The sequence below is a fragment of the Chamaea fasciata genome, unplaced genomic scaffold (genome assembly GCF_029207755.1).
Source record: "Chamaea fasciata isolate MVZ Bird 193981 ecotype frontalis unplaced genomic scaffold, bChaFas1.0.hap1 SCAF_6, whole genome shotgun sequence".
Lineage (NCBI taxonomy): Eukaryota > Metazoa > Chordata > Aves > Passeriformes > Sylviidae > Chamaea > Chamaea fasciata.
Genome location: NW_027094091.1, coordinates 42246381 through 42258397, shown reverse-complemented (window position 1 = coordinate 42258397; position 12017 = coordinate 42246381). Strand labels below are relative to the sequence as shown.

The following is a 12017-nucleotide window of genomic DNA, read 5'->3' as shown; positions in this document are numbered from 1 at the left end:
GTAAATCCAGTGGGGAATAATGAGATCTGAAAGGAATGAGGCTTGTTTTGCTGGAAATTTGCATCTCATAGGTTCATTGCAAGTTCCAGCGAGGGTTTTTTCTGCTGTGGGCCATTTTACAGGGTGTGGTATATATGACATAGATTATAATGTATTAGAACTTGGTGGTTCTACATATTGAAATAGGTGCTTCTTTGGGCTCATTTTATGCATCTTTTACCGGGGCTGGTTTTCAATGAATACATTCCCTGAATTGCCCCAGCTGAGAGCAGCATTGCTTTTCCCAAATAGTCTTTAGTTTGCCTCCTACCTCTGCTCATGAAATTTATCAGAAACTTGCTGTCTTTTCCAGCATATCATACGTGATTTTTAGAAGAGTTTGTGTTTGTAAGTTCATCCACAGATGGGTTTTACTGGGTGAGAAAATAAAAAAGATCAAGAGGCAGCTGGAGAGATAAAGCATACATGGGAAACTAGAAATGGTCAAGCTGTTCTAGCAGTGAGTGTGTCCTGACTGAGGTTCACCTTGTATTATTTACATGAATATCTGTTCCTACATCTCTGCTCACAGGGGAGTACCTGTCATGGGGTGTTAGTCTGCTTTGGTATTCTTGAGATTCCTCTCCATCCTTCAGATTTGGATCATTGGACCAAATTGGATCATATTTGCCATTGGACCCAAAATCTGGGAGTCTGCAGGTGTGCTAGAAGAATCATGGACACAAAGGAAGAAAACCTGACAAATAACTAGTTACACGTGGACACAAAGGAAGAAAACCTGACAAATAACTAGTTACACGCACATGTATACACAGAAGGTGATGGTTTGTTTTTCGTAGGATGCTTGGGCTGAAAATGAGTAAGACTTAAAGTAGGGTAGAGGAAGGAGTCATAAAATGAAAAGACAGGATAAGACTGTATGAGGAATTATCAAAGAAAAGCACTTTCTAACTAACTATTTATTTATTTAATAGATTCAGTGTAGATTTAAACCTTTAAACACAGCTTCTGAAGGAAGGGTCCCATACCACAGCTTAGTCACCTAGAAAGGAGTAAATTTACCATTCTTTGTGCCTGAAATTTTTCCAACCATGTCATATATTTGGGAGTTAATAAAAACAGTGGAATCCCAGTGGTGTAATCTCCAGTGCTCATTGGTTTAAAGTGCCCAGCCACTTGGAGAATTTGTAGTTCCCAGCTTGGTCCCCAGCCACTGTTGAGGAAATGAAAAACTTTTGGATCAAATGCTTGAACCAAAGTAAATGTCATGAGAATTCAGTTTGACACCAAACAAATACTGTATCTACAGAAGAGCAGGATATAGATGCATTGAAAGGAAGGTCTCCCATCTAAAGGTAATCACCCCATTTTGCAGTGCATCAATTCTGTGCCATTCTGAGGCACAGAAGCTGGCAGAGAGTGGTGGTGAGTTCATTAGCTTGAAGTGAAGCAACTTGTTCAAGAGGTTCAGTGGTAGCAGATGGGATAATACATTTATCTGCCTTGAGGCACTGTAGGAATGGAGCTCTGAAAAAAAAAATGGTCATATGAAGTTTCTGGGAACGTAGATCAAGAATTTAGCTGAGATTCTTAGTGATTTGAGACTGCAGCCTGATAGATGTTCTCTGCAGGTATGACAAATTGTTTGTGTCATTGTAGATAAAGATAAGCCTTCCAGAAAGGAGAGAGAGCATCTGTACAGATATTTAAGCAAGGAATGCAAAGTAAGGGTAAAGTACATAAAGTAAAAATTTTTATTAGAAGTTTTCTTAGGACAGTGGTTGATCCAAGGAGATCATAATTTAATTGGCAGAAGGTAGGTCTGGCCACAGTGACAAGTTCACTATTACTTGGTTGTACTGCACCTTCCATTGCCTTTTGGTTTACTGGATAAATGTAATAGAAATCTGAGCCCTGGTTTGAGGTGAGGTGTAGTGCTCTTGTGCTGTTTACAGAATTAACAATCTGGTTGTGGCTTACAATCAGTAATTTAAGATTTGCTTTGTCTTATATTCTTGAAGCCTAACTAGGAATTTCATGGAGATAAAAAATTAAATCGAACTTAAAATTCCTTCGATTGTATTTATATTCATATAAATAATCGTAGCCTAGAACCTAATAGTGTCACAACTGGGATATTGGTGTAGCTTTGCTCTGCAGTTGCAGGGATAGCTGTAGTACCTCCAAAGACAGATCTGCTGTTACGGTAGCTTGTGCTCATGAACTTCTCGAAGACCAGCAGAAGAAGGTTACTTAGCCTCGAGGTGTGAGCAATTGTTGCTCTTACTTGGATTGTTTTCTTGTCTATGATGAGAACTCCTTTGTTGTGGTAGTCAAGATCCCTTGTGTGAAAGCAAGTGAATGAAGAGCTTTTTTTAAAAGCTTTCAGGAAGTTGAAATTGATGTTGGAGCAAAATCTGGTGTCCTTAATGAGCAGTTCAGCTGCCTAGCAGGAAGTAACCCATATGACAATCCACAGATAATTTAAGTAGCTTTATGGACCTGTATTTTCCATATGACCTTACTATATCCACCCTCCTTTCCCAGCAACCTAAATAAACAAACTAGGCACATAATTCAATAAAATCACTGCAGCTGGTTTTGTTGCTGAGTGGCAGTTCTGCTTGAATGAATGCACAGGTAAGATGTATAGGGCTGAAACCTCACTGGATCATTTAAAATTGTGTAATACTTAAGAAAGGGATTCTTTTGTATCCCATCCACCACCACATTTTTTAGCAGTATGTAGTGAGTAGGGAGGTAGTTACTTGTGATGCTGTTTCTGTTGAAGGCTCTTTTTCCCCATGTACTATAAAACATCATAGACTTTTTTGGGGAAGTCACTTCTGATAAGCAGGAATATGACAAGGCTGTGTAATCTCTGCTGTCCCTGGTATGTACCCACATTGACAAGGCAATGAATCCAAGCTAAAACAGCCTGCTATGGAGTCGAGCTCATCACTGTTAGCTTTAGTATCACAACAGCACTGTTACTTGGCTTTTAGTTTTCTTGGAGCACCGAGGGAATTCACACCTGCCAAAAGCATGAAGTCCTTTTTAGCCCTTTTTAGAATTAATTTGGCCAAGTATACCATGTGGGCAGCTTTCCACAGCAGTTATTTTTAAAAGGGACTGCTTAACAAAGTTGTTAATGAATTCCTAGGCTGATGTCATGTATGCATTTTACTGTTTCTTTCCCCTGCAATACTGTTGGGAGCTCTGATGCCTCATGTATTCCTGCTGTCCATGCCAGACAGAAGGGTGAGAAGCTATGCTCAGGATGAGGAGAGCAGAACTGTTTCTTTGAGAAATACTGAGATGGGCTTATGGGTTTAATGATAGTAGAGCCTGGCAGTGTGATAATACAGTGCTGACTTACCACAGATCTGGGCTCATGCTAGTGCCTTAATCCCCTGAATTGCCTCTAAATCACAGGGAGAGAATGAGATCTGCAGTACCCAGCATCTTAAAAAAGTAAAGTTAGTTTAAAGGCTAGAGAGAGTGATTCAAATTAAACAGTTAATCTAAGCAATAGTAAACAAATATTAAGAGAAGACATGGTCCATCAAAATAGTTTCTCTGCGCTCTTTAAAAGTAAATAAAACAAGAATGGCAAAAAAACTAAAGCAAAGTTCTTTTTCTGTCAAATGTTACTACCTCACTGGCATTTGTATACAAAGTATTTGGAAGAAGATTCTAAAGATGTAGTTCACACTTTGAATTTTAACGAAAAAGAATTTAAATGTGCATAGTTACGTGTTTCGCCTATTAACTTGTATAAAATGTTCAGTTTTGTTAATTTAGGAGAATATATGTAATTTTCTAGATATTTCCCTGCATTTATTAAAAATAGATCAATTCAAGTTATGATAAGCTGCAAGCTCTGATGTTTTGAAAAAGGTTTTAACCATTCTTTTGTGAATTTAATTTCCTTTTTCAGCCCCTGGCCTCACTGGAGTTGTTGGAGGGCGCCCCAAAGTGTAAGTTAACTCTTGATCATTAACTTGTTCTATTGTGCGATGATAATGTTCCTACCAGTCACCATCACAAGCTTCCCCAGCTTGGAACAGCAGCCACAGAAGCACCTAAATCTTCCTCTGTCACTCTGTGTTTAATAACTGATAACAAGATAATAGTGATAGCTATACAATATGCATGCAAAAAGTAAAATTCTTTATTGAATTAAATGTGAGTTATGTAGGTTTCTGATCAGCTCATAGCAATATCTTTGCCTAATGAGCTGTAGAGAAAACTTGAAACGTGACTTCATGGCAAGGCAGTAGCTTGACCACATTAATAGATCCAAATTTCTGGACCAGTTTTTTCTTGTAGCTGTGAGTTTGGAATCTGGGCCCACCAAATTTACATCTGTATGAGCTCACTTCACCTGGAAACATAAGGTCAAATACCAGAACATCCCCCAAAATTTTACTATGAAACCATTTTATGACTGAGCTGAACATAGCAATGTTGAGCATGTTTAAAAGAAAAAAAATACCTGGCTTGCTTCAGTTTTTTTTCTGGGTACAGCTAAAATCATATGGTGATTTATATCCTCATCTTTTCATGGTTATTCGTCTAAAACTTTCTTGTCATTTGGCAAATAGTGCATGAAGGTGGGAGAAGAACCTGTGGCTGTATTTCTGGTAGCCCTATGTAGCTTGTCTAGGTGTCAATATGAGGCTACTGACGTTGTAGTAACTTCAATGTCAAGAAGCACATCCTTTGTCAAGAAAATATTCTTCCTTTTGGCTACCTCTCGTCAGTAAAATTTTCTTCAGTTTTTAAAACAAAATCTTATATTTTTAATAATGGAATTTAAGGAGTTTTTACACTTCTCATGAGGGCTTTCCAAATTTGGCCAAAAAACTATTGCTAGTCTTGGTTGAATGGTTTTAATTTTCGAAATGTTTAGTGTATGAATAGTCCAAAGGTGTATGATCTGCCACTTTCATTAATTTCTAGGTAAATGCATTTATGCTTGTTTCATGTGTCTAGGTCTCCAGTTTTGAAGCCATTTTTCTTCCATTATCCCAAAAGCAATATTCAGGTAAGACCTACTGCTTAAAGTCTGAGTTCCATTTTCTTGGAAGTAATTTGAAAAATCCTGCTGATTCTGGCATTTTTTGGTGACTTACAGTAACAAAATTGCAAATTAGTCTGGTGACTTTAAAAAATAAAGGTTTTTTTTAAAAAAAATATGTCCTGAGAGACTAATGTTATTCACACAGAGTGTTTTGCAACGGTTAAAATTGCCAGCCTTCCATTTTAATTACTGCTAATTTTGAAATATCTTACATCAAAACTGAGCTTCTCTTTTCAGGTTCCTGGAATTGTAGGTTTGAATTATTTTTACTGCATTTGCGAAGAGTGCTTAAGAAATTGTAGACTTCTTTGAAGGTTAATGGAGTCTCTTTAAAGAGTAGGCAGTTGGGTGTTTAGAGAGTGGGAACATTAATCTTGTGAACTTGGATACATCTTCTGAGTGTTTGGGGAGTGGTGTATTTTGTGGATACTACTGGGAATAAATACTAAAATCATTAAATTTCCTCTGATTCAACAGATTTTGCCTTTACAGAGAGTTGGGCTTTTTCCTTCCATATACCTTATCTATAAAAATAGAAGTAGTAATTTCTGTTCTTGCCTGTATTACAAAAACTGTCAAATTACGAAAGTCTGTGGAACTGGTGTGCTGCTGTGGAGGAACCTGTGACTCTCTGGCCCTAATCAGTTCATAGCAGTAGTTTCTTTCAGGTCCAAGGATTGACAGTTCAGATGTCTAAGCAGCCCTAGGTGAGAAATTAGAGTGCAAGGTGACATGTTCATCTAGAGCCTACTTCTCTTCTGTGATGCATGAACCCTTGTCTAGTTCAAAGTTTTCAAGATAAACTTGAAGAAACTGGTTTTGCGGAAACTATAGCGTGTTTAGATTTATAAACATTGTTTCTGCTCTTCTGAGTGCCATCAGATACTGAATTTATCCTTTGGAAGCTGCAGACAAAACTGCATATATGCCCTTCTTTTTCAAGTAGCTTGTAACTACTGCATCTCTCCCATGCCAAGGCATCCTAATACTCAGGAAAGAGCCTTCTCACCCATCCACCATCAAGAAAGTGGCCAAAGGCGGGAACATTGGTCTGTGTTAAGCCACAGGTATTGTGACAGGCTTCTGCTTAGTGTGGCTCAGGGAAGCTTTGGGAGCACAGGCAGCAAGTGAAAAAGTGGGCAAGGGGGAACAAACAAAGCAATTTAATCAGAAAGGGACTGTTTTGTTTTTGGTCTTTAACATTCATACAGTGCTTAGCACAACCAAGCCCTATTCATTAAGTAGTATTCTTCATTAAAGGAAAATATTTTAATTTCACAACTTTAAAGAGAAGATGCCATTAGTTATTAAGTCTAAGTTAATTGCAAACTCTTCACAATGGAAAAGTATTTTAAAAAAACCACCTTTCTTGTTGTCTAAAGTTGAAGTACTTGCTTTTATTGTCATTTTGCCTTATACAAATGGCTTGTCTTTGCCAAGTTCTGTGTGAAATTATTATCTTTATGGAAGCTTAGCCTACCACTGTGTTGTTCAAATTCAGTATTAACTTACTTAATTGGCACTGTGTTCCAGACTTGGTAAAATGATGTTGAGATTAAACAGTAACCTAATTTAACAAGGAAAGAAAGCAGTGTCTCATCTACTCTTTTCAATACAGAAAATCAAAATCCTTGCTCTGTGTAACTAATCTGATAGGGGCACTGATATGCTGTCAGCAAAATGCTGTCTGTCCTATCACTGCTGACCTGCAGTAATGCTGAGGGTAAAAATGTGGTGTGATTCAAGTCCTTGATTCAAAATTTTAGCCATGTTTTAAAAACTGTTGTCCCGTAAGAGATTACAGAATGAGTACGATATGAATTAACTGATTTTCCAAATTAGAAGTTCAGTTACAAAGAGTCTAGTTGCTCTAGGTCAGCATTTGACCTAAAACTAAAAAAATTCCATAAGCAGATTATGAGTTATGTTAACATTGCCACAGTGGGTTCTTTTCTTTTGTGTTTGGTAACACCTTTCTGGGTGTCAGTTTGGATTCAATGTCTTGCTTGTTGTTTTCACTGCTTTTATGCAATTGTACTGATTTTATCATAGATCACCAGTGGTTTTACAGTTCAAATAGTAGTTGGCTTTCCATGTGTGCTTTGAAGGTAACCTAAAACTTTTATGTAGGGAGAAATTGCAGCAAACCTCGTGAAGGCAAGTTAGTTATTCTTTAAGGACAATTTTAAGAAGGAGTGCTGAGTAGAGTTACTGTGCTTTTGCGGACAGCTGAGCACTGATAGCTGCTGCAGCTAAGTTCATTTATATTGTTTTGTTCTGGAAGCTTAAACTCATTGTGTCTGAATCTTTCAAACTGGGAGTCCTTCAATACAGATGAAACGGATGCCACTCTATTCTATCCCACTTCCTCATGTCCTGTCAGTGGTCCCACAGGTAAAACTTAAGGGTACCCTGCTGTGTGTGTACTTTCTACATCCTTCCTCTTGATCAAAAGGATGCGTACTGTTAAAAGCTGAGATACTGGTCCATACAAAAATCAGGGAGCATTTTTTCCCCCATATTATTGGAGGTGTTGAGCCACTTGATCCATGGCTGGTGCCTCTTTGTCGCTTCGGGTCATTGCTGCCAATCAGTTGGGATACAGTGATGATGCACACAAATTGCTGTCCTGTGGGTCATGGGAATTGGGCTTCATCTGGATCTGTGGGTAGCTGCGTGTTCCTCAGGTCATAATAAATCATTTCTAGCAAGAACTGGATACCTCCCTGCATTGTGGTCCTCTTATCTGGGTGACATACAGCACTTTCTGTGAAGGGATACCTTTCCTTCAGACTTAACAGCAGTTCTCTTCAGGCTGAGGACCTAGGCCCCTTTTTCAAATCCAGTTGTCAATGCCCCCTTTCCTAGAATGTGAACATAGCTACTTGGCTTCCCTGCCCTCTAATTACAGGCTACTAGTTCCATTATCCCAGCATCATAGCAGCCAGGTGATTATGTGCTGACCTGGAAGACAGGTGAAGTATTTTTGCATATCCCACATCTGATTCAAAGATAGGTGTCTTGTTCTGCCTCTTTCTCCTGTTCTTGTGATGGCCCTGCTTCATCCTTCTTTACAAGCTGAGTTTCATGTCTATTTCTTGTGTATAGGAGTGACTGATAATTAGGAGGGGTTAGTTTTCTCATTCCTCTGCAGTGTCTGTCACTGGGGTTGGAGTAGCTGCAGGGTTTTTGTTTTATCGTCAGATACACAGACCTTCTTTTCCCCTTGAGAAGAATAATGTCTAACAGAGCTTGGTAGGCCTGGGCCAGCCCATTGTGGTGATTTCTGTCTCTCTGGAATTGCCAAGGTGACAGCATACTTTTTCCAATATTTTACTAGTTTTTCTGGATTCTGCACTTGTTCAATGGTGAAGTTCCAAAATTCAAGCTGCTCAAAGTCCTGTGCACTTGCCCATACCACCCCATGCACCTTGCCACTCTTAATGATCCAGCCTCAGGGCAGATCATTAACATCAGACAATCATAAAATGTTAAGGGGTTGGAATAGACCTTAAAGATCATGTAGTCTCAACCTTCACTGCCATGGGCAGGGATACCTCCCACTAGCCCAGGTTGTTCAAGGCCTTAACCAGCCTGGCTTTGAGTACCTGCAGGAATGGGGCATCCCTAACTTCTCTGGGCAGCTTGTTCAAGTGTCTCACCACCCTCACAGTGAAAAATTTCCTCCTAATATCTAACCTAAGTTTCCCTATTTTCAGTTTGTACCCATTACCTTTGTCCTGTCACTACAGTTCCTGACAAGAGTCCCTCTCCAGCTTCCACGTAGACCCCTTCACATACTGGTAGGTTGCTATGAACTCTCCACACAAGCTTCTCTTCTCCGGGCTGAATAGCCCCAGCTCCCTCAGTCTGTCTTTGTGGAGAAGGTGCTGAAGTCCTTGTATGAACTTCATGGTCTCCTCTGGACTTGCTCAGCAGGTCCATGTCATTCATGTTTTGGGGACACCAGCACTGTACACAATGCTCCAGCTGGGGTGTCACAAGGGCAGAGTAGAGGGGGAGAATTGCCTCCTGCAACTGGCTGGCCACGCTTCTTTTGATGCAGCTCAGTATTCAGTTGACTTTCTGGGCTGTGAACGTACACTGATGGGTCATGTTGAGTTTTCATCAACCATCACCCCCTTAACCATCACCCCCAGGTCTTTTCTCTGTAGGGCTGATCTCTGAGAAGTAGTCTTACATAGTTGTTTAAACTTCAAACAAGACCTGGGACACACTCACAAGACATCAGCCAACAGTGTGCTCAGGTGGCCAGGAAGGCCAATGGCATCCTGGCCTGTATTAGCAATAGTGTGGCCAGCAGGAGCAGGGCAGTGGTCATCCCCCTGTACTCAGCACTGGTGAGGCCACATCTTGAGTCATGTATCCAGTTCTAGGGCACCCTTATTTAGGAGGGACACTGAGGTACTGGAGCATGTCCAGAGAAGGTGACAAAGCTAGTAAAGGGTCTGGAGCACAGGTCTCAAGAGGAGCAGCTGAGGGAGCTGTGGTTGTTTAGCCTGGGAAAAAGGAGATTCAGGGGACGCCTTATCACACACTACAACTATCTGAGAGGAGGTGGAGTCACCGTACCTGGAGGTGTTTATGGAAAGACTGGATGTGGTTCTTAGGTCTAGTTGACATGGCGGTGTTCGGTCTTCGGTTGGACTTGATGATCTCAGAGGTCTTTCCCAATCTAATTGATTCTGTGAAGACATAATGATAGGAACATGCTAGGTTGAGTATCCCAGGATATTAAAAATTCTGAAGATCTATTGTAATTAGCCTGGAGCATAAGGGGAAGAGGAAGGGAAGTGTGTCCCCTCCATGGTCTGAGTTTCCAAAGAGAAAAGGTAAAAGGTATAATTAGCAGTAGTTTATGATAGATGACTCCCAAGTACAGGGGTGACAGCAATGCTAAATGCAAATACCAGATTAGTTTCACAACCAGCAATTATATCGTATCATTAGCCTGTGTTACAAAGTACAGCTTGATAACCTCAGCCCAGTTTCCATGAGTGAAAAACATCTTAACAGAGAACACATACTGCAAGTAAGGCGGTACATAATTGAACTTGAGGAACAAACACGTTGACTTTGAGAGCAAGTACGTCATTGTGACCAGTGGCTGTTAAACTGATACAATGAATGCTTGTAAGAAATTTGTTCTAACATATTCTAGTCAGATCTGTTGTTATCCCAACCCATTAAGCCCCATGTTGGGCATGAAAAAGGCCTGTTGGGGTTTATTCCCAGCTGGCAACTAAATGCCACTCTCACCTCCCCCCTCCCCACTGGAATACAGAGAAGAACTGGAAAAATGGTAAAAAATAAACCACACGAGTTGAGATAAGAACAGTTTAATAATTGAAACAAGGTAGTAGTTGTTGGTATTATTAAAAGGGAGGTGACAAAAAAAGAGGGGAATAAAGCTCAAGAAAGACAAAAGATGCACTGTAGAGTGTCCCTCCACCCACTGCCCAATGCCCAGCCTGTCCCCAAGCTGCGATCCGCAGCTCCCAGCCAACTTCTCACTCTCCCCATTTATACACTGGGCAGGATGCTCTTTGGCCAGTTCAGGTCAGCTGTCCTGGCCATGCTCCCTCCCAGCTCCCTGAGCTTGCTGGCAGAGCATGGGAAACTGAAAGGTCCTTGACATAGAGTCTACTCTTAAGTGTTGCTACTGAGCGACAGTCAAGCCCAAAATTCCTGTATTGATGTATTTTTTTAGCAGCTTTCACAGTATATATTTGAAGATGAGCACAGAATGCAGAGAGAAGTTTGTCTTTATTACGGACAGCAACATTAAGAAGAAAAGGGGGTTTTATCATGGAAAAGATGGAAATGTTCAAGTTTTGGGATTCAGCTGTCACACAAAATTCCTTGCAGTGTTGCAATATATAGAGTGAGATGGAAGGAGATTTGTCTTCCTTTAAAAAATAGCAAACTGGATGGAGCATTTCCTTGGGGTTTTTAATACCATTTTTTCCCTAAACAAAGATTTCTTTCAGGTTTATAATGAATTGTTATTGTATTGTGACCTTTTAAAAGGCAGCAACAGAGCCTTATCTGTAAAGCTGTTACTGGAAGTCTACTAGATCAGTACGTTATTAGGAATATGCTTTATTTATTCACATTGCAATGGATTTCTGATCTGACTGTTTGAAAATGTGTGTTCTTTCTACAGATCAACCTATTTTTAAATGGGCAGCATGTTGAAATATTTGAGGAGGATCTCACATTTACGTCAGATAATGTGGTTTCATTAGATCTACCCAGTGCCAAGATTGGCAGTGAATTGAAAGGTATGTTCATCTTTGTACTTGTGAATGTATCATTTGCTATCCTTGTCCTGGTAAATTGTGTTAGATTTTGTCTGTGAAATACGTTTTGCTTCCTTATGTGATAAATTTTTATGGCTGTTGCAAAACACAGGCTGTTTTCTCTTGAATGGTGGTTAGTGTCATGCAGTATAACATGTATTTGAGACTATAACAAGTGTGGAAGTAAATTTTTTATTAGAAACTCCTAAGCCTTAAACACAACTGAAGACCATGTAAAGCTGGCTTGAAATTAAAATGTGGTTTCAAAGTATACTATAATCATACTTTTGGTGAGTCCTGGGATTAGTTGAGTTTATCTTACATCAAAATAGTGTTCAGAATAGAGGACAGATGAACAGAATGACTTGCAGACTTATAGCACTTAGGTAATTAAAATTTGCTCCTGTTCCATGTGGCAGCCTTCACAAAATTAACAAGGAAGGGATCAACCTGGAACTGGTGACTTTAAAAGAAACCATACTGAGTTAATAATCCAGCATGATAGTTCCTGTGTTGCTGCTAGACTTGTCTAACCAAATTCTCTGAGAAAGAAAGGAACCTTGAGAAGGGCTAACCAGTGAGTTGAATGGAGCAGGTCAGGATATCTG

At 39.9% G+C, this 12017-nt stretch overlaps 1 protein-coding gene across 1 annotated transcript in view; it reads left to right on the top strand.

Annotated features, from left to right (window-relative positions):
* The window catches only part of LOC136290775 (uncharacterized), a 56730-nt gene that overhangs the window by 31156 nt on the left and 13557 nt on the right, over positions 1–12017 (top strand). The window contains exons 14-16 of the mRNA XM_066185081.1: positions 3941–3980; positions 4999–5050; positions 11274–11391. Of these exons, the coding sequence (XP_066041178.1) occupies positions 3941–3980; positions 4999–5050; positions 11274–11391 (210 nt within the window). The remainder of the gene's footprint in view (positions 1–3940; positions 3981–4998; positions 5051–11273; positions 11392–12017) is intronic.